Consider the following 23,452-nt stretch of genomic DNA (forward strand, 5'->3'; position numbering starts at 1 on the left):
CTTTCCTATTTTTTTTAACTTTAATTTAAAAAAAAATTGAATTACTATGAATTACAAGGAACTTTATGATAGAGTTTCAGGTAGATAGTGTTCCTAGCGTTCCAACACCAATCCATTCACCAGTGCTCACTGCCCTCCACCGCTGTCTTCACCTTCCCACCCCATCCCCTACCCCCTGCCTGCCTCTGTGACAGGCACTTTTCCCCTACCCCATTGTTCCCTTCTCTTACTTACCCCCCTTTCCCCAGCCCCAGCGGCAATCTTCTCACTGAAGACCAATTCTCCTGCTCTTCATTTCTGTTGCCATTGGGCATTTGCTATTCTGTGATAGAATTCTCCTGCTATTCTCACGTGTGAGAGAGATCATTTTGAGTCTGTTCCTCTCCCTCTGACTCATTGTACTCAACACATGACTCTCCAAGTCCATCCAGATTGCCGCAGATTGCATGCTTTCATCTTTTCTTACAACTAGTATTCCGTTGTACCATAGGAGACTCTTTTAACTTGACAGCCCAAATGACCTTTTGCATCTCCCACATCCTAAACTCTTGACTTTTCTTCAGCGCCAACAGTGTGAGCCTGGCCGAAGGGCATGTGGTCGGAAACGGGGGAATCCATTTGTTTCCCCAGCTTTCTAGATCTCCTTCTTTCTCGACCAAAAACACAGGCGTGCTTAAACGGCCCTTGCTCCATGCTGGAGCCTCAGGATCAGGGCCGGGAGGGTCACCAGCCCCTCCTTTTCCTCTTCCTGCCCTACTCTCTGACCATCCCAGTCTCCAGCAGTCTTTTCTCTGTCACTTTGATGAATTTTGTTATTTCTAAAAACTTTTTTCCCCATCTTCCTTTCTTCATCGGGGAAAGTGTGGAGAATCTTAAGTTTTTCTTAAGATTCGTTTCGGCACACCATTATGCGTCTGACAGTATTTCTGCTGCCTTGGTCTCAGTAATTTAGATGTGCTTAGGCCGCCAAGGCAAACAGTTAGTCTTGGCTACGTGTACTCCCCCGTTACTGAAATACTACACATTCCTCTCCAGTGAGTGGGATGTAAAAATAGATCCTGGGCTCAGTTCTGGTCTTTCTGTTTTTAGACCAGACATGGCCAACTGAGGCCCAGTTGCCCACATGGAGCGACATATTCCCAGTCCAGGCTGGACATATTCCCAGTCCAGGCTGCTGAAGCACATCCTCTCAGGGTATCCTGCCCGGGGCTCTAACTCAAGCTCGGGACCCTGTGGAGTGTGTGTGTGGGGGGGTGTCAGCATGGCTGCTGCCGGGACAGAGGGCTTCCTGTTTGCTTCCCATCTTGCCTGCCTCAAACATCCCTGAGTTCTTGTCCGTGCCCAGGACAGCCAAGCTGGAGTCTGTTGCCCACCCATAGCCCTCACGGGCAGTGTCTTGCAGCTGGGCCCCTGTTTAGCGGTTCTTGGTAGCGGACACGGTGCTGCATTATTCCTTTCCCAAGAGTGCTCTCTCTCCACACCTGGAAAATCAGGCCCGGAATAAACAAAAGCATATTTGGGACAGCCTTGTCTTCCTCTTCACAGTCTTCCCAGATGCTCTAACTGCTCTGACTCCAGGTTATGGTGTGACATGTCTGATCTCAGGGGCCAGTGTTCAAGTGCCTGCAAGCATCCTCCTGTCACTTGCGTGAGGCAGGTCTGTGTCCTTCCTGCTTATTAATCTGTCCCAGGGTCAGAAGGCACAGGTGCCCAGGTTGCCTCCACAGCTGTCTCAAAGACTTTGGTGGAGTGAGGTTTCAGTTCAGACCCCAGGACCTGGCAGTGGGTATTCAGGGGGTGGGAGGGGGTGCTACTCATCTGAACACGTGGGATAATAGTGTGTGACCCAGCGAAGAGCGCTAGTACCACATGCCAAGCTCCTGAGACCAGAGAAAGGCATAAGAAGAGCCCAAGGCCAGAGGGGAGCTTCCAGTGACACCTCATAAGTTGTCACAGAGGTGAAGTTCAGCTTACTTTAGTCCATGCAGAACCCAGGTGAGTGACTGTGTTTCGTGTTTATTTATTTATCACGTGCCAGGCACGGTTCTCAAACCTAACTTGCTTTTGTTCATTCACTCATCACAGGTAAGAATGATTACTACTCTTATTTACTTACATGTCACATGCAAGGATAGCTAGTCGATGGGTGGTTCAGTGCACTGAGCCACAGGTTGGAGGGGACGAACAAGGCTGTGGACCAGTTATGAGATGCCTTCAAGCCTCTGGACTGGGCATCCCAAAAACTTGGAGCCCGGCAAGGAACTCGAGAGCCGTGTGGGGAGAAAGCGTAGCCAGTGGCGGCATCCCCGGTGAGCCTGAGCTGCTGGGGAGGAAAACCCAGGAGAAGGGTGGGTCACAGACTTAGAAAGCAACATGATTTCATTTCAAAAACATGACCTGGAAATGGCAGAGGGCTGCGGCAGGCCAACATCCATCAGACTTTCAGGCCTCTGTGGATAGGAGATAAGTTCAGAGCTACTTATTCTGAATTCTTCTCATTCCATCATGGCTCGGGGAGTGGAACCATTTTCACAGCCTTCATAAAGGCTCCCAGGGCTGATGGTATTTGGGGGGGTGGGGGGTGGGGTTGCTCAAGTTCTCTCCCAGACCTTGCCCAAGTCCAGTTTGCTGTATTACCAAGAATTTTTGGAACTGAGTGAAACGAGATCTGTAACGGAAATAAGGCCTTTGCATCTTCTCCCCACAACTGCTGGTGTGTTTTAAATATCACTAACAATCCCTAGAATTGAACCTGGATTGGCAGTGTGCATGGCCTACCTGCTGTATACTACCTCTATCTTTCCAATCCCCCCTAAACATTTTCCTTTGTTTTGGGGATATACCTGGCAATGCACAGGGGTTACTCCTGGCTCTGCAGTCAAGAATTACTCCTGGTTGTGCTTGGGGACCATATGGGATCCTGGGAATGGAAAACTAGGTAGCTTGTGTGCAAGGCAAATGCACTACATATTGTACTATCACTCTGCCCCTGCCACCTCCCTATTAAACTTAATATGTCAATCACTGTGAAAAAAAAAAATCCCTTGTACCTTGGTGTGAGGCATGGGGAAGGGCCCCAGCACCTGCACAGTTGATAAAGAAAGTTTTTTTTTTTTTTAGGGAGACTGGGGCTAGAGCGATAGCACAGTGGGTAGGGTGTTTGCCTTGCACGAGGCCGACCGGGGTTCGATTCCTTCGTCCCTCTTGGAGAGTCCGTCAATTTACCAACAGTATGCCATCCACACAGCAGAGCCTGGCAAGCTACCCATGGCGTATTTGATATGCCAAAAACAGTAACAACAAGTCTCACAATGGAGACGTTCTGGTGCCCGCTCGAGCAACTCGATGAGCAACGGGATGATAGTGACAGTTATCATGCTTTATTTACAAAAGAAGAAAGCTTAGCCTTAGGGGGGAAAAAACTTAAAAAAACAAATATACTGGTTGTTTTTTTTTTTGGGGGGGGGGAGAGGCGTGGGGGGTAACATACCTAACAGTTCTCTGGAACTCATCCCATCCCAGCAGTGCTCAGGACCATTCAGAGTCTAATAAGATTGAAGCCCAGCACCCACGTGAAAAGCAGGTGCTCTAACTCTTTGAGCCATCTCCCTGACCCTAGAATATTTTTTCCTATAAACTATTTCTCCATTTTTATCTGGAGAGCACCCCCAAACCAAGTGTTTTCCGTCAATATAGCTCTCTTTTTTTTATTGATTTTTGGTCTCACCTGGCAGTGCTCAGCAACTAATTCTAGGATTATGCTTGAGAGGTTCCCAGCAATGCGCGTGAAAGATCAGACCAGGGTCTCCTGCGTGCAAAGCATGTGCTCGGCCTGTTGAGCTGCCTCGCCAGTCCCAATGTCCTTCATTTCTAACAGATGTCATCCTTCCATTAGGAACTGTCATGAGATCTTTGGTCGTCTAAGGACCCTTAGACATTCTGTGGATATTATGCCCATTTAAGTGCTGCTTGGGCACCATTTCAACAATGACCCCAAAAAGTAATAGAACCACTGTGACCTCCTTTTCTCTCCAGAACCCGACCTCGACCTTTATACCACCTGTATTCACAGATACTCAGCCTAGGCGTTCATTGGCATCTTAGCAGAGATTTCCAACTTGAGAAACGGCTGGTCCTTGAAAAGTCTGGGGTTTAGTGAAGTGCTCAGTGCTTTATTTTTGTTCCTTATCCCTCTCCCCCTTCTTTTATGTTGTAGTTGGAATTACTGGGTTCATACCGAGTGCACAGCAGATACCAGGTATTTGGATTCTTGACACTATGCTAGCAGAGCAGGTACTCTAGTCTGCACTGTTCCTCCAAGGTAATTTGTTTTTGGGTGCATCCAGCAGTGATCAGGGTTTACTTCTGGCTCTGTGCACAGGGGTCATTCTTGGTGGGGCTCAGGGAACCACATAGGAATCCAGGGATTGTACCTGGGTCTGCCACGTGCAAGGTATGCTCCCTACCCACTGTATAATCTCTTTAGCCCCAAGGTAATACATTTTTTTTGATATTACATTACTTGGGGAGAGGAGATGTACATAGAGATACAGAGTACAGGCGCGCTTCTTTGCAGGAAGTGATAGGAGGTAACAGGAAACATGACTTCACTTCAGCATTGGAGAAGCAAAAAAGTTGCCTTGTTGTCCAAGGTTGGTGGCAGACTTGCTTTTGCTCCCAAACCTGGGAGTGTTCCCACGGTAATACATTTTTTTAAGAACTTTCCTTACACTATAATTTCCAAAGTCACCTCTGCTTGCCAGGTCTTTATCTCCACTTGCAAGTTATTTTTAATGGTTTTCTGTTTAAAGAAATCATCTTCTCTGTGCTCAAAATCTCCCTGTATTCTACTGTGGAACTTGGGAAATAAGCAGAGTATTGAGACTGTTTGACTCAGATATAATTATTTCATAATCTAACTATATCACTGACATACTTACCAGACTCTCTTTACATAGATAATGTCCCTGGTGGCCTCTGGTATATTAAATAGGCCATGATGCCAGAAATACCTCAGAACTTGGAACCACTAGATCCAGGTTGAAATCCCAGCTGCACTATCTCCAAATGACTAACGAATTAGGACTAGTTAACTCAGTTGCCTTAAATCTCCAGTTGCTCGTTTGTGGAAAAAATATTAGACATGCACGTGGACACATACAAAAACTAACAAGCTAGAGAAGTAAAGTAGGGGTTAAGGTGCATGTCTTGTATGCTAAGCATCTGATGCTGATTTGATCCCTGGCACCATTTGGTTCTATGAGCATTGCTGGGAAGAACCCTGGGGGACCCTAAGCACTGCTGGGGGCTCTAAGGAATCCCCAGAACTGCAGAGCCAAAGCAGCACCATATCCCATTGAACCGCCAATTCGATTGATTTCCTGATAATCACTATAAGGAGCCTGTGGTCTTCCTGACTACCACCTGGGAGGCACCCCCTGAAAAGAAAACCTCCAAATTAAACAAAAGTGCAAAAAACCCCAAAATTATCTGGTTTATTAGATGCAACCAATCATCTGCATTTGTAGCATTAAGAGACATATAGTAATCTAACAGAGACGTACACCATCGAACAGAGCCAGAGCTTTGTGGTCTTTTTGTTTTATCTCCTGTGACATTAAGCTTCAGTGCAGCCTGTATTTATGATCTGAACTTCAGTTCTTTACAGTTTGAACTTCAGTTTTCTTGGCCTTATCTTTAAGTCTTAAAGGGAAAACTCTCAGAGTTCAGGCTCTTGAGAGAAATCTCAGACATAAGTATCTCTGTGTTCCAGGTCTGTAGTTCTCATGACAAAGGCAGCATTTTCATCCTTGCTATAAGAGACATGTTTTGGTTGTTGGTAAAAGTCCGGGAATGTGCTGTTTGTGAAAACTAAAAAACCTGAGTCAACTGTTGTTGGATAACATTGGGTTGTCCTTGCTCTTCAAGCAGGGAGTTTAGGTTTATTGAGTTACTCCCACAACAGTGCCCCTGAGGCACACCCAATTCCATCAAGCTCTAGTAATCCTATATTGATTTTCTCTTTCCTTTATGTCCTTTGCATGGTTTATTTAGCAATGTCCTTTTTTGTATAGACACAGAAAGACAGTTGAGGCTATGCTTTTGTAACGTGGGACTTTAATTGACTCCAAATAATATTTCTGGGCATCCATCACATTTACCTAACTTAAACTTCAGTTGCCTTTACTTCCTAACACCCCTAAAAGGGGTGACTCAGCGAGGGACAAGGATGAACCCAGGGCAAGCTGTAAACTACCCTGGCATCGGAAAGGGGATAAACTAAGTGCCATGAGAAGTATGTGCCATGAGAAGTTAAGAGCATGGTCATGGACATTCTGTCATGACCCAGAAGGAAATAACTGAATAAGGACCCTGATGAGGTTAGGAAAGACTAACCTAGCCTGAGGGCTATAGTCTGGGATATACAGAAAGATGAGATGTCCCCAGGAAGAGCCAACTTTTAAGCTTAATATTTCTCATACTGTGTTCATACAAAATGACTAGAAATATTAGTAAGAAGTAAATTTACTGTGATTGATTAAATGGAGTACTAGCTGAGGGAAGAAAAAGACAGTACACACTAAATGGAATCCCGCCCTTGAGCGGATCTCCTAGTAATTTGGAGTGCTGAACCCTCCCGTGAGATTTTGTCCTTGAGTTAATCTCCTAGAACTGCCCCTAAAGGAGTGGTTCTGCATCTGTTTGTTTGTTGTTCTAACAATGTTCATTCCCACCTGTGTGTACCCCCACCCTTCATGATTTCTATATAACTGTGCTGTAAGGAAAGAAAGAGAAGAAGGCTAGGGAAAAGGGAACGGAAAGGATTAGGACTAGACTATGATCACTACGACTTCTGCAACTAAGACTAGGATGATGATGACAACGATGATGGGGAAAGGAAGAGAAATTATTATGCTGCAAGGGAAGAGGTTGCTATGCTGGAGAGGAAGGAGGAGAAATTACTGTGCTGTAAGGAGAGAGATCAAACTACGTTGGGGAGGAGAAGTAAACTGACGACCAACCAGCCTGGGGCCCAGTTCCCGTTTCTCCATTCCCCCAGTCCTTTGTCAGTCCGTTGCTGAGGGCCTGCAAGGGGAATGGTTCTCAGCCACTGAACGTTCCAGTCCCGCACCCCCAAGCTTCTTTGAAGCTCACAAACTATTTAGTGAAAGAGTACACACTCAAGTAATGACTAAATGATTTAAAATCAGAATCAGGGACAATGTGGAAGCTAATAAGAAAATTGCCAGCAGGTAGGGCATTTGCCTTGCACACAGCTGACCCGGGCTCGAGTCCCAGCATCCCATATGGTCCCCTGAGCACCTCCATAAGTAATTTCTGAGTGCAGAGCCAGGAATAACACCTGTGCATTGCCAGGTATGGACCCCCCCCCAAAAAAAAAAGAGAGTGGCTTCAGGAAGCTGGGAGATGACGACTCAGATGACGACTGGGCACAGGAAGTGTTGGCATTGGCATAACAGATCAAAGTAAGCACTTTTGGGGCGCTCAGGTGCAGGGATGTGGACTGGGTCTGGGGCCGTGCCCTGTCCTGCCTCTGGAGGATGTCCTAGCTGACTGGATCAGGAACAAGGTGAGAGAAGCAGGCTGAGTAAAAAGAAACCTCTGTGTATAGTACTGATTCGGTCAGTGTGGGCTACTGGAAGGAGCACTACAAGTGGAAGACTTAGATCTACATATTTCTCTCTCACAGTCAGGGTCAGAGTCTCTGCAGAGTGACTGGATTCTGGTGAGGGCTCTTTTTCCAGTTTGTTGACAGCCACCTTCTTGCTATGTCCTTGGTGGGAAGCAAGAGATCATTTCTCTCCTGTCTCTTAAATGAATCACGGAGCCTTCACCTTCGCCAGTGACCCCCTGGAATCCCAAAAAAGCTCTGGAAGGCCCCACCTCTTCATGCCTTCATGCTGGAAGCTAAGGCTTCAGCTTGTACTTGTGAAAGTAGGGATGCGCATGAACACTGGGTTCACTGCAGCTCCGGAGGTAGCATCAAGAAAGTGGAGGAGGGGGTCAGGTTCCTGCAGCCTGCCTTTGACTTGTTTAGTTTATTCCAGGAAAATAAGATCTAGCTCTGTAAGTTTTCTTTTTAGGTCCACCCGTCTAGGTCAGGAGGAAAGAGATCTAGGAGGTCTCTTCTAGGGTTTGGATCCTCACTGCAGAGCTGTTAGGTATTTATGTTACGTTAAACAACATACACATAGGTATTTTTCTCCCAAAATTCTCTTTACATTTTTTTGAAGGGGGCTTCTCGTGGGCTTTGTGCAGTAATATTGAGGAACCGTATCATACGGGGTATTGCACCAGGGTTCACTGCATGCAAGGCATGTGCTTTAACCCCTGTACCATCTCTCTGACCCCTTTTTCTTTTATCTTTCTGTTACATGGTAAATTTCTCATCTTTGGTAATTATGGAATGTCTATCTCTGTACATTTGATGTTTTGTTTGTATTTTTTTCTTTCTTTTTTATTTTATTTTTTTTCTTTCTATCCCTTTGTTGTCACAGCATGACTCGGGTTTGCTTACTTGGTTATAGTGCTCGCACACTTTAGTGGCGGGGTACAACAGAGACTGCACTTTATTCTGGTGCCCGGTATCATAAACGGCAGTGCCATTGGGAATTGATTACCCAGCATGAGGGAAGATGGTCTTGTGGCCTCATACCTGCAAGGCAGATACTCCACCACTGAGTTATTTTATTGGACCCTATGGGTGATCTCTAACCAAGCAGAAGCTAATCCCTAATCACTGGGACATCTTCAAACTGTTGGTAGTGTGGCGTGTGACAGGGCTTTGTAATCACTTCTGCTGTATTTCAGGTATGCGTTGGCAGTTCTGAACCATACAAGGGTTCCAGCAAATAGTCTACGGCCAATGTGACTGATACCATGGAGGGGGAAAGTGACCTGGCATAACTGCTTTGGTTAGGTAACGTGATTTTGTTTTCTTTTTTCTATTTCTTGTGTGCCCTGGATATAGAGTCAGATGGAATTCAGCATTTCCTCCTTAACAATCCAAGAACCAAGCAGTGGCTCTGCCCCCAGTGAGCTGAAGCAGCCATCCAAAACGACTCAGATCTCACAGGCCCTTCGGCCCTCCCAGGGCAGCAAGTCCTCCATCCTGGATGCTTTGGGTCCTGCCCGGAAGGAAGAGGAAGCATCCTTCTGGAAGATCAATGCCGAGCTCTCCCGGGGGGAGGGGCCTGAGTCTGAATTCCAGTCTCTAACGCCCAGTCAGATTAAGTCCATAGAGAAAGGTGAAAAGGTCTTGCCTACTTGTTACCGGCATGACCCTGCCCTAAAGGACAGGGAAGCCAAGGTGGAAAAGCCAGGGAACCCCCGCCAGGAGCAGGGTATCCTTCCCAGCATCATGATGGAGCAGGAGCGACCCCAGCCTGTCCAGACCAGTATTGGCACAGAGAATGATGCGACCCCGTCACAGCCTGGGTCCAAGCTGCCCTCTCTGGAGGCCAAGGAAGAGGATGTGGAGGATGCAGAAGATGCTCTTTTCTCCGAATCTCTACCTGAACAGGTGGGTAGTCTGCTTCAGACCAGATGGTCGCCTCTCCTGGGAAAGGTGTGAGTAAATCTCACATAGGATGGGGGGTGTGAGATATAGACAGTGACACCACGTCATCTGCTCCGTGTCCATGCCTCAGAAGACTTTAGGAGTCCAGAGAGCTGAATTTTTCACTCAACTCAGATATGACAGATACGCAGAGTGGTGTTTTGTGAGCCTCTCTCAGTTCTTTGACTTGCTCCGTGATGGTGTCCTGATGCCCTCTGCCGTTCCCATACATGTGTGAGGACAGGTAAGGCAGGGGGACCTTAGGAGAAGGTGGTCAGTGTGGAAGGGGTTTGGATGCCTACTTGAGTCAAGGGGCCGTGAAGTTCAGCTGCTTTGTAAATGGTGAAGGGATCCATAGATGTCTCAAAGGAAGTGTGAAGGAAATGAGTAGCCCAGAGCCTCTGCCAGGAGCTTCTCTGCTTATTCTTAGGAACCATGGAGACTTCAGAGGTGATGGGCAGCTTCTCATTTTCAAGTGCAGGGTAGGTTTAGATGTCCGATTTATGAAGAAAGGAATTCTTGACATGGAAGAGAATTAGATTTGCACTAGTCACTGGTTGAAGGGCTATGTGTCGGGAAGCAAGAGAGATTAGATTCTTCAAGTGAGGAAATGGTGAGAATGACTTCGGAGTGTTTCCTACTTTTGGGGGGTCACCAGTTCTAGTCTGCATTCCTTAAGAAGTTCATCCAACAGAGCCGGGGATGTGACTCACTATGCATTCCTTGCATAGATGAGGCCTGTGTTTAGCACTGGAAAAAGCACAAGACAGCAGAGGAGAAGAATATTTGCTTATGAATTTAAATATAACAAGTGTTGAAGGATTGTACACAACAACAACAATGAAAGTTCATTAATTATATTTCAGAAGGAGCCTGTAGTTTTGAGATTTTATGATGAACAAAACAAAAAGTAGGATAGACATGTCTGAGATCATTTTCTGAGGGGAAATCTTAGACTGCTGTGTACCCGGGTGAGACCATGAGCAGGGTTCTAGGTCCCGTCCGTCCTGGAGATGGATAGCACTATTCAGAAGCTTTCCTGGCAGAACTTTCTGGAGAGGTCAGAGTGATTGTGGAGCCCCAGAGAAGGAGCAGTCTGCTCACAGTGAGAAATCCGGGGAGGAATTGATATGTCTCTTCTCACTTCCAGTATGATGCCGGCCCTGAGATGAAGCCATATGTTGGTAGAGAAATTTTGCTTTTAGACACGCATGTCAGTGTTCATACAGCCTCCAACTTCTATTTTCAGAGGAGCCTGGCATTTCCTGTGTTTCCTATAAGAGTCAGCTGGGCTCCTTAACTCTGGTTTTCATTTTTTGTTTTTGTTTTTAACACATATTAGCTTTTAAAAGTGTGGTTGCAGGTAGATATGTAACACAAAATATACTTATGTTAACTATGCAGTTTTAGGGCATTGCATTCACATTGTTATGCAATCATTACCACCGTCCATCCATTGAAATTTGTCTTGAAGAATTTAAGCTTTCCCTAATAAATTCTAACTCTCCATTCCCCTGCCTTAAGCCCTGTTAGCCATTCTACTTCCTAACTTGATTGCCTCCAGGTATTGTACATAAATGGAATCATACAGTGTTTTTCCTTTCATGTCTGGCTTATTTCATTTAGCATATGCCCCAGAGTTCATCAATATTGTAATACATGTCAGAATTTCCTTCCTTTTAAAGGTAGCGTATATCACATTATATAAATAGGCCATTTCTGTTTTTACACTCATCCATTAATGAACACAGTTTGGGTTGTTTTCACCTCTTGGCTATTATAAATAAAGCTATTACAGACATGGTTATATGCCTGTAATCATTGTAGCTCTTAGCACAATAGCCAGGATATGGAAACATTACAGATGTTCTAAAACAAATGAGTGTATTGAAAAAAATATTGTGGTGTATATGCAGAGTGGAATACTATGCAGCTATGAGAATAGATAAAATCTTGCTCCTTACTGCCTCCTGGATGGAACTGTTGGGCATCATGTTAAGCAAAAGTAAGTGAGAGAGAGGTCAGATACAAGATGATCTTTCTCATCTGTGAAAGGTAGAGAAACAAAACAAGGGAATAGATGTTGTCAAACAATGGAAACTCTTAACCTTGGATTACAAACCTAAAATAACCCAGTTTGGAGAAGTCTTGGTGATAGTGAAGATTCAGTAACTTTTAACATCGGAACTATAAAGGTTAGCACTATTGTAACCTATTGTTACCTAAACTATAACTAAAATAGAAAATTGAAAACAAATACGGGTATACAGATATTTGTTGAAGTCTCAGATTTTAGTTTTTTGGGATGTATACCCAAAAGAAGAATTACTAGATCATAGGGCTATTCTGTGTTTAACTTTTAGAAGAATTGCCATATTGTCTAGCAATTATTGTCTGTCCCATTTTACATTTCCGCCAGCACTGTACAAGAGTTCCAGTTTTTGTTTATCCTCACCATTGCTCATTATTTTCCTTATAATGAAAATTCTCATTGCTTATCTATTCTAATGGATATGAGATGGCATCTAATTGTGGTTTTTATTTGCATGCCTCTGATGATTTGTGATAGTCTTTTCATTGGGGTATCTTTTTATCAGTAAGTCTAAAATCACTGGTATATTTTTGGAGTAATGTTTATTCAAAGTCCTTGCCCTATTATTTTTTTAATGGGTATTTCTTTTTTTTAATTTTTTTATTGAGTCACCGTGAGCTACAGTTACAAAAGTTTCATGTTTGAGTTTCAGTCATACAGTGATCAAACACTCATCTCTACCAGTGTATGCTTTTCACCACCAATGTCCCCAGTATCCCTACCTCTTCCCCCTGCCTGTATGGCAGACGATTTCCCTCTTTCTCTCTACTTATGAATATTATGGTTTGCAGTACAGATGGTGAGAGGCCATCATGTTTTTTCCTTTAGCACACGTCTCCCATCCTGAGCTATATCCCTCCAACCATCATTGACTTAGTGATCCCTTCTCTCTCCCAGCTGCCTTCTCCCCCTAGCCCATTAGGCAGGCTTCCAACCCTGGAGCAGTCTTCTTGGCCTTTGTCTCTACTGTCCTTGGGTGTTAGTCTCATATTATGATATTTTACATTCCACAAATGAGTGCCGTCATTCTGTGTCTGTCCCTCACTTTCTGACTCATTTCACTTAGCATGATACTCTCCCAGACCATCCACTTAGAAGCAAACTTCATGACCTAATCTTTCCTAACAGCTGCATAGTCCACTGTATAGGTGTACCAAAGTTTCTTTAACCAGTTATCTGTTCTCGCACATTTGGGTTGTATCCAGATTCTAGCTATTGTGAACAGTGCTACAGTCAGTGTACAGGTGCAGATGTCATTTCTACTATGCTTTTGGGCACCCTCGGGATATATTCCCAGAAGTGGTATTACTGGGTCAAATGGGAGCTCAGTTTCTATTTTTTTTTGAGAAACATCCATATTGTTTTCCAAAAAGGCTTGACCAGTGAGCATTCCCACCAGCAGTGAAGGAGAGTCCCTTCCTCCCCACATCCACACCAACACCAATTGCTTTTATTCCTTTTGATGTGTGGCAGTCTCCATGGTGTGATATATATCTCATTGTTGTTTTGATCTGTATCTCCTTAATGATTAGTGATAAAGAGCATTTTTTTCATGTGCCTTTTGGCCATTCGAATTTCTTCTTCTTCTGCTCATTTCTTCGTCCCATTTTCTGATGGAATTGGATATTTTCTTCTTGGAGAGTTCAACCAGTGCCTTGTATATTGATATTAACGCCTTATCAGAAGGGTATTGGATGAATATCCTTTCCCCATTCCATAGGCTGTCTTTGTATCCTGGTCACTGTTTCTTTTGAGGTACAGAGCTTCTTAGTTTAAGATAGTCCCATTTGTTTATCTCTGCTTCCACTTGCTTGGTCAGTGTCCTTGCTCTATTTTAATTAGTTGTGTTTTTTCGTTGTGATGCTAGTCATCCTCTGGTGAAATGGTGGTCCTCTCACAGTGATGCCTCTCTCAGTAGTAATCTCCCAACTCTCTCCCAGGAGGGGGAAAGGTAACAGAGTGCCCACTCTCCCATCAGCTCCTCCTTCCCTTTCTAGCTCTCCTCTTCTCGTCTACCTTCTGTGGTACTTCCTTTTAACCCCTGCTCTCTCCTGCCCCCTTGTCTATTCTTTTGTTTTATATCCCTAATCTTCCTACCAGAGCGCTATTTTTCCTTTCTGTCTTTGGTAGAAATCAAAAGACATTACTCTTTCTTTGGAGGATTCATTCAGGAACTCTTGGTGTTTGCTTCCTCGCCACCATTCGAGGCTTCTGACTTTGCCAGATTCTTTGGACCTGTGCATGTCGAATGCTACTTGTTCTTATGGATCATGGTTAGAATGAGGCTGGGGGTGGCTTGGGCATTTTTGTGTGGGCTGTATGTAGGAGATGGCCAACTTTCATATTTATTTGTTTATTATTGTATCATTTTAGATACCATTACAAAGCCATTCATGATTGGATTTCAGTCATACAATGCTCCAGCCCTCATCCCTCCGCCAGTATACATTTTCCATCATCAATCCCTAGTTTTCCCTCCCAGCACCACCCTGAAATCCCCCCTCCCCTGCCTACCTCTGTGACTGGCCCCTTTCTTCTTTCCTTCTATGCATTTTGGCTTAAAATACAGGTACTAAAAGTCATCGTGTTTGTTGAGGGCACTCAGTATTCTTATCGAGAAGGTCAGGCTGGAACGGATTTTTTTTTTTGACTGGGTGGTGTCTTTGGGATGTAGACCTGACTGTGAGGCTTCCAGGTGTGCAGGGAAGTGGGGGGAGGTAGCCTGAGAAAGCCTGGAGATTTCATTCACAAAACCCACATACCTGAATTTCCAATAGATTTTGTCTTCGTGAGGTCCGTCCAGAGGTGGTGGAGTCTGACAGGGAACATGGCAGCGATTTTTTTTTTTTTTTGCTTTTTGGGTCACACCCAGCAATGCTCAGGGGTTACTCCTGGCTTTGCACTCAGGAATTTCAGGAATTACTCCTGGCAGTGCTTGGGGGACCATATGGGATGCCGGGGATCGAACCCAGGTCGGCCACTTGCAAGGCGAACGCCCTACCCGCTGTGCTATCGCTCCGCCCCAGCAATTTTGGATTATGGGAGCAAGTGGCTTCCTGGTACTCTGTTTGGGCCTATGCAAGGCTAACCCTCCCCTGTCCCATCTACCTCAATCTTTTCAGCCTTGCTTGGGTCCAAGATTGATTGTGACTTTCGATCTCTTGAGATTTATTTATGGTTATCTGAAGCAAGGCTGAGGCTTTAAGAAGAGCTTACCTGGTGGCACCGGAGTTTGTTTGGGGGGATAACTGCTGGTACTTCCAAGGATATAGAGAAGTGGGGGGAAGTAGCCCGTGAAATCCTGAAATCCTAGAGATTTCAGTCATAAAACCTGCAAACCCAAGTTTTTAGCAGGTTAGTATCTTTTTTTTTTCTTTTTGGGTCACACTCAGCAATGCACAGGAGTTACTCCTGGCTCTGCACTCAGGAATTACTCCTGGCGGTGCTCGGGGAACCACATGGGATGCTGGGAATCGAACCTGGGTTGACCCTGTGCAAGGCAAACGCCCTACCTGCTGTGCTATTGCTCCAGCCCCGAGCAGGTTAATATCTCAGTAAGCTTGGTGCCAAGACCGTAGAGTCCGGCCAGGGGCATGGCGGCAGTTTTAGAGTGTGGGAGCAAGTGGCTGCCAAAGGCTCCACTTGGACAGGCACCAGGCTGGCCTGCCCACCTCCGATCTTCCCCAGTCTGTTCAGCTTGCAGGGCTCTGAGATTAACTGCAGCTTTTGATCTCTTTTAAGAGTTATTTATAGGTCTTTGAAGCAAGGCCGATAAATGAGCTTGTACGACTGAGCTGGAGGTGGTTTACCACATACTTAACTTTTGGTGGTTTCAATTCTTGGGATTTTTTTTTTTTTTTTTTTTTTTTTTTTTTTGCTTTTTGGGTCACACCTGGCGATGCACAGGGGTTACTCCTGGCTCTGCACTCAGGAATCACTCCTGGCGGTGCTCAGGGGACCATATGGGATGCTGGGAATCAAACCCGGGTCGACCGCGTGCAAGGCAAACGCCCTACCCGCTGTGCTATCGTTCCATGGTCCTGAGTTGTTGGACTCTGGCCCAGGGCACAACGGTGAATTTGGGATGTCAGGAAGTCTGAAAGCACCATCAGGCTGCTGATGCCCTCACCTCTCAGGTCCAGGTTGACCTGGTGGCTCCATGCATCCTGGCCCCCAGTGGCAGTGGCAGCAGTGGCCCCAGCAGGGCCCAGTCCTGAGCCCTGGGCAGCTACTATTTGCAGTCTGGGCACTCTGTGCAGGCTGCAAGCACTAATCCAGCAGATTATGAGCTGGGAGACACACGCCCCCGTCCTAGGTCACCAAACAGGTGGCGCTCAGGGAGATTTTCCTCCATTACATGCTGCAGGCGGTGTTGCAGGCTGGCTGGTCCAAGAAAGAAATGGCAGCCAGGCCACCCCCTCAGAGTCGATACTTGGGGTCCTGCAGCAGCTCCATGGGCCCTGAGCCAGGGGGATGGGGACAGTGGTGGTTTTTTTTTTTTTTTTTTTTTAATCTTGATGTAGTTTTTAGGCCCATGAAGTGGGTGCCTGACTGGCCGCACGTTTCTGGAGCTGCCCAACTGCCCAAGCTGGTTGTGCATGGCAGAAGCCTGGGACCCCACCACAGGTATAGGCATCGGGCTGACCATGAAAAGTGCCTCTTTAAAGGATTGACACGGAATTCATTCCTGCAAAGTTAGGGAGTTTCTGTGCCATCGTGCCTCACAGTTCAGAGTTCCAAGAGCTGCCACTGGCAACTGCGCCCACACCACCACCATCTTGGCTCCTCTTTAGATGACTTGACTTTCACCGGCCACATTTCTGCTTCATGACCATACCTTTGCCAACTCCATGTCCACGGTCTTGCAGTTGATCACCCTGTCATATGGAAAGGAGTTGTGGCCTTGAGATTATTTATTGGGGTTGGTGCTGTAGGTCTTCCGGCTTCCTCTTGATGAGGAAGCTGGATCAGGTTCTGCACAATTGTCTGCTGTGCCTGCCCAGGCACTGCAGAAACAGGGACAGCAGCCTGAGACGGCGTGTCTTTCCCTAACTGGTGCTTTCTCTGCAGTGAGTTTTCTGGGGAGGAATAGTTACAGTTAAGACATATTCTTTATGTGTGTCAATATAAAAAAATTTTTTTTTATTTGAGTCTTAATTGAGAAGTGAATCAACAGGTATAGAGGGGGAGTGGAAAGTAGAAGAGAACATCTGAAATCCTTTTTTGTTTTTTTTTTGGCATTTTGGGTCACACCCAGCGATGTCAGGGGTTACTCCTGGCGGTGCTCAGGGGACCATATGGGATCCTGGGAATCAAACCCGGGTCGGCCTCGTGCAAGGCAAACGCCCTACCTTCTGTGCTATAGCTCTAGCCCCTGAAGTCCTTTTTTTTTTTTTTTTTTTTTTTTGCGTTTTGGGTCACACCCAGCAATGCTCAGGGGTTACTCCTGGCTTTGCACTCAGGAATTACTCCTGGCGATGCTTAGGGGACCATATGGGATGCCAGGGATCGAACCCGGGTCGGCCGCATGCAAGGCAAACGCCCTACCCGCTGTGCTATCGCTCCGGCCCCATGAAGTCCTTTTTTATTTGTTTCATTTTTGTTTGTTTTGGGGATCATCCCTGCTGTGGAACCTTATGGGGTGTCTGAGATTGAAATGTGATCAGCCATGTGCAAGGCTGTACTATTACTCCAGCTCCATATCACATCCGTTGAGACAACAAATTTCTGAGTGCACGGCACAGAGGGAATTACTGCCATATGTAAGAAACTAATCAGACATCAGAAAAGAGACAAACTCGCCTAAACTTTTTCCATGTTTCATGTTCTGGCTCTATGCATAAATCCCATATCCAGTAAGACTGGCCTGAAATGGGATTCAAGAGAAGTTGTTTCGTTTATTGCCTGCTGTTGCCTCCTTGTAAGCATTTTTTTGGTCACTAGCAGAGGATCTAAATTTTCTGTCTTAGGTTACCTCAGTCCAGATGAATGTTTGCCCTTGTTAAACTGGAGGAAAAGTGCATCTTAAATAGCAAGCTGAGCTCTTGTGAAATCTGTCTCAACACAGCAGCAACTAGAAAGAGCCTGTGGGTATAAGGGGCCCTTTTTATCAAACCTTGTCAATTAAGTACTCCTTCCTGGACCTGAACATTGACCCTGAATTAGAGAAGAATCACTCCAGAATACTCTGCATAAGCTGAAGCTTAGCTTTACATCCTTTTCAGTGTCTTTCATTCTTCAGCTTGGAAAGTTCTTTTGTTTTGTATCATATCTTATGTTTTGTATCTATGCTTTACTTTGGGAATATTCTCATTGTAATTTATTCCTTTTTTTCAGAATGACTCAATTAAAACATGCCTGTCATTGAGAAGTAAAAAAAACAACATTTTTCTCTTTTTCTATGTAGGTAGGTCTACAAATTGCTCACAGACATATCTGAGTGGTGAGGATGAAGTGTAGGATCCTAGAAGGATGTAGTTTGTGTGTGTGTGTTCAAGCACTGAGGCAAATTGAGGTCAGGGAGCATCTGAGACAGAGCAGCCACTTTCATTTGGGTCATTTTCAGTGAGAGGCTATTTTTGAATTGTGCGTGACTGGAAAATGATATATACCTTAATTTGGTCATTTTTGTCCCTTCTACAGGCCAGCTCAAGTAATGTCATCTTGAAGACGGGATTTGATTTTCTGGACAATTGGTAAAGTATGTTAGGAGAGAAGCAAAACAAACGAAAAATGCTCAAGAGACCCAAAGTGGTGTTGTGAAGGAAGATCAAAATGGTGGTATTTTCCCTCTGTACTTTCCTGGTTTCTGTATATGCTTTTCTTACATCTTTGGAATGCCAGATATATGCTATTTTCAATGATTTGATAACAGAAGTTTTACATTTGGAATTTCTAAAGAAGGTCAGGAATTCAATAACTCATATATAAAACTTCTGCTCTTAGCTCCACCCACTTCTCCCCTCCCTGGCGATTTTTCTTATTCATGTCACAAAAATCCTAAAAGTGATTTCCATCTACCCTTTTACCCTCCGTTTTACAAAAGTGTATGGGATTACCTATGATGGTTGGTTAAGATAGTGTCATGTTGACTGTGACCTTGAAGGATTTTGCCCCACCCGACCATGTGGTCTCACCCAACTCTCAGCTGCCAAGGACTTCCATTGTTGAAGCCAGTTTCTTCAGTAGAGTGCCACCCTCATGTCATTTCCAGGAAACACTATTGGCACATGGCAGAGATCGTATTTAAGCTGCCCAGATACTTATTCAAACTAGTCATCATTTAAAAAGAGTTGCACGGTAGCATTTTTATATTAACTTTTGAAAATTTTGTATCTAGATTTAGCAATTGTAGATTTAGCAGTTTCCCACTTGGGTTTTTACTGGTTTTCCTTTGGAAGTTCATCTCTGTGTGGCGCTGTGGTCTCTGCCGCTCTGACAGTGGGGCATCCACAGTAGTCAGGGTTGATGGCGCGAGTGACTGGATGACTCCACTCTTCTGCTTACCTGTGTTAGAACTTTCCAGCCTGAGACAGACAGGGCCAGTGGACATCCCTCCTTCCAAGGACTAGTCAAGCTCCACCACCATGGACCCTTCGCCACCCTGACTGTGGACAGACCAGAAAAGTCAAGTTTCTGCATTGCCTCAGCATCACCCCCCAAAATCTTTGTGGTCCTAGCAGTGGCATCTTCTGGAGGCGCACTTGTCTTCCTTCTGTGGGCTTTGTTGCTCAAGGTTTGACAGGGAGGACTATGTGCCTTACCCTGAAAGCCTGTGCCCTGAGTCGTGTCAGGCTACAGTACATATCCAAGTGTGTTCCACACGTCGCTTCTCACTGTGTTCTCCTCACCTAAAGCCTTAATAATCCCTGTGAAGCCTGCCAGCAAGCACCCAGTTTCAGTATAAATAAATAAAGTGTCTCCTTTAAAATGCCTTCAGTTTCATAGGACCATCAGAAACGATTTCCAGAATTTTATCTGAGTCCAAAGTAAAGCACACAGCAACTTTTATTTATGTAATTTTTTTTTTTTTTTGGCCAGAAGATTTTGCCAAAGCTGTGGCTTTGTTGTATTTTAGTTCCTGCCAAATTGGCTTCCTGTCTCTACACCTCATTTGATCCCTTGTGTTCCTGGATTTTTTCCTTCCTCTTTTGGTGACTGTATCATGGCAAATACAGGTTCTTTTGTCCTTATTTAAATGTAATTGAAACATAAAAGAGAAAAAAGGTTTCTAGCATAGTGATGAAAGAAAGAGGATCCCAGCTCAAAACAGTGCAGCAGGGTGCCAGTACCCAGTCCCTGGGCTCTGAGCTGTACCACTTTCACTTTTGGGAACAAGGTGCTATGACTCAATGGAGCGTTCATCTTTTTAAAAAGAAATAGAGGGGCTGGAGCAGTAGCACATCGGGTAGGGCGTTTTCCTTGCACGTGGCTGGCCCAGGTTCAATTTCCAGCATCCCGTATAGTCCCCTGAGCACCGCCAGGGGTAATTCCTGAGTGTAGAGCCAGGAGTAACGCCTGTGCATTGTCAGGTGTGACCCAAAAAGCAAAAAAATAAATAAATAAAAAATAAATAGAGGGGCTGGAGCAATAGCACAGTGGATAGGGTGTTTGCCTTGCAAACGGCTGACCCAGGTTTGATTTCCAGCATCCCATATGGTCTCCTGAGTACCGCCAGGAGTAATTCCCGAGTGCAGAGCCAGGAGTGACCCTGGTGCATCACCGGGTATGACCCAAAAAGCAAAAAAAGAAATAGAGGTGTAGAGATGTTAGTTTGTTTCTTTGGGTTGGTATAATTAGAAGGCTCTATGGGTTAGTTAAGCCCCAGGTGATCTGTTTAATCTTGTGGAAGAAGATTCTGACTTCACTCCCATTTTCTCATGAAGTCCAGTGTTCTCTTCAGGCTCTTTCCCATGAGCTGAGGGGATGTGGGATTGTTGAAGCTTCTGCTCCCTGTAGTAAGGGTTCATTCCCAAGCAGTATTTAGTGGCACAGTCTCCCAAAATTAAATGTGAAATAAAACTTGGGAGGTGCTAGAGGCAGTCCTAAACTTTTGTTATTTGGCTCTGCTTTTAGGAATAAAGGGATGTGAGGGAAAGAGGGAAGTCCGGGAAGACAAATGCAAGTCCTCTGAACCCAGCCAGGTTGTGCAGTCTGCTCCTTCCCCATCCTCCCGGGAAGCTATGTATACTGTGTCCAGGCAAGGAAAAAGCAAGCTTGGATATTTCCCTCCATCAGAATGGAATTCATATTTTTAAAAGCACACACTTTTGAGCTAAAGCCTGTTTGTGGTTTTGGACACCACTCCTCCTTCCCCTCTGCATATGGGATTCAGCTTAAGGATTCAGTAGCCTGCTTTGGATGGCTATATTTTGCAAATATCTTCCTCAGGAAGTCAGAAACTGTCTCAATTCTTTCTACTAGGATTCCGTTCCCCCCTGGGTTTGGGATTGTTGCCTCCTCTGTGGGAACAGCGAGATCCCCCAACTAGTACCCCACCCCACATGGATATTGTAACAGCCTCCCTTTCTTTGATACACTTTTTAAAATGGAAATATTCTTACTTCTTGTAACTTGGTTGTATTTTATATTAATAGTCTTTAATAAAGTCATTTAAACTATGCTACGTGTATCTGTCTTCGGATCTTTAATAGAGCAAGGCTCATTGCCATTGAACCCAGTAGAGGAAAAAGGGATGCATGCAAGTTAGCTTGAAAAGCAGCTCTGAAGTCTTTTAAAAATTCCACTTTGCAAAGTCCTGACTCTGTTTTTTCCACAGGTTTGTGAGAAGCCATAGCCACGGGGGCTATGAGTAACTGTTTAGAGTAGTATAGAGTGAGAATTATTTCATCTTTAATTTTCCCAAGAATTATGTGGTGAACTTACACCTAACGTGTGAGTGAAAACTTCATTTTATATGACTAATACAAAACCCTGATTGTTGAAACTAGACCTGACGTTCTCCTCATGTCACTTGGATGGGCTTTGTCTTGGAGAGCTTGTATTTGACCCTCAAGTGGTAGGAAAACAAGGCAACTCTTTTTTTTTTTTTTAATTTATTTATTTTTAATTAGAGAATCACCGTGAGGGTACAGTTACAGATTTATACACTTTTGTGCATAAATTTATATACTTCCCTCATACAAAGTTTGGGAACCCATCCCTTCACCAGTGCCCATTCTCTACCACCCGTAAACCCAGTGTCCCTCCCACCCTCCCCAATCCCATCTCCCCCCCACCCCACCCTGCCACTGTGGCAAGGCATTCCCTTCTGTTTTCTCTCTCTAATTAGCTGTTGTGGTTTGCAATAAAGGTGTTGAGTGGCCGCTGTGCTCAGTCTCTAGCCCTCATTCAGCCCGCAACTCCCTTCCCCCACATGGCCTTCGACTACAATGTAGTTGGTGATCGCTTCTCTGAGTTGACCTTTCCCCGGAACGTGAGGCCAGCCTCGAAGCCATGGAGTCAACCTCCTGGTACTTATTTCTACAGTTCTTGGGTGTTAGTCTCCCACTCTGTTATTCTATATACCATAGATGAGTGCAATCTTTCTATGTCTGTCTCTCTCTTTCTGACTCATTTCACTCAGCATGAAACTTTTCATGCCCATCCACTTAACTACAAAATTCTTGACCTCCTTTTTTCTAACAGCTGCATAGTATTCCATTGTATAGATGTACCAAAGTTTCCTCAACCAGTCATCCGTTCTGGGGCATTCGGGTTTTTTCCAGATTCTGGCTATTGTAAACAGTGCTGCGATGAACATACATGTGCAGATGTTGTTTCGATTGTACTTTTTTGCCTCTCTGGGATATATTCCCAGCAGTGGTATTGCTGGGTCAAATGGGAATTCAATATCTAATTTTTTGAGAGTCGTCCAAATTGTTTTCCAGAAGGGCTGAACCAGTCGGCATTCCCACCAGCAGTGAAGAAGGGTCCCTTTCTCCCCACATCCTCTCCAACAGCGGTTGCTTTTGTTCTTCTGGATGTGTGCTAGTCTCTGTGGTGTGAGGTGGTATCTCATGGTTGTTTTGATCTGCATCTCTCTGATGATTAGTGATGTAGAGCACTTTTTCATGTGAACAAGGCAACTCTTGACAAAAGAGAAGCTTATCACATGAAGAAACTGACTCAGAAGAGCAGATGTTGTCTCCCTGAAAGCTGAGGGAGATGACTTCACCGGGAAGAAACGCCAAAGTAAGCAAGATCGGTGAAACTTATCCATTCATTCTAGTGGTAAATTAACAATTAGGGAGAAATTGTCGATGCCAGTTTTCCATTCCAAGTAAGCATTCCAAAGTTTATATAATCTCAGGAAATGGTGATTCAGTTTGACAGACTTCTCACAACTTAGAGTGAGGCCTTGCCACGTTGGGCACCGAAGGTTTCTAGGTGAATAAGGAATCACACTTGCTGACTTACCGGTAGTGATTGAGATGTAGTTTCTGAATCAGCAGACATTGAATTATTACGTACCTCTGTTATGAGACGAGGTTATCCAGCTCCCATAACTTTTGTTGCTCAGTATGTAGCAGAACATATCTTAAAAGGCTGCACTTCAGATATGGGTCAGACAGAACATTTACCTGACTTTGAGTTCTAGTACCCAAAAACTAAAATGTGTTTCTGTGGATCACCACAAAGACAAAATATGCCTGGGTGTATTCGGCACTTTGGAGCTATGGGGGAAAGGTAATGAATGTGGGGTACAAAAATGCCCTCTCATGCCATCATGGGGCTTTTCTATCACTTCGCGTGGTCTGATCAGCCATCATCTATACAGC

General features: G+C 44.9%; 1 protein-coding gene across 1 annotated transcript in view; it reads left to right on the forward strand.

Annotated features, from left to right (window-relative positions):
• C9H1orf198 (chromosome 9 C1orf198 homolog) overlaps positions 1–21,294 on the forward strand; it is a 40,257-nt gene extending 18,963 nt beyond the window's left edge. Inside the window, exons 3-4 of the mRNA XM_004620312.2 lie at positions 8,993–9,544; positions 18,315–21,294. Coding sequence (XP_004620369.2) covers positions 8,993–9,544; positions 18,315–18,371 — 609 coding nt within the window. The 3' untranslated portion in view covers positions 18,372–21,294. The remainder of the gene's footprint in view (positions 1–8,992; positions 9,545–18,314) is intronic.
• The last annotated feature ends 2,158 nt before the right edge of the window (positions 21,295–23,452 follow it).

The sequence above is a fragment of the Sorex araneus genome, chromosome 9, assembly GCF_027595985.1.
Source record: "Sorex araneus isolate mSorAra2 chromosome 9, mSorAra2.pri, whole genome shotgun sequence".
Lineage (NCBI taxonomy): Eukaryota > Metazoa > Chordata > Mammalia > Eulipotyphla > Soricidae > Sorex > Sorex araneus.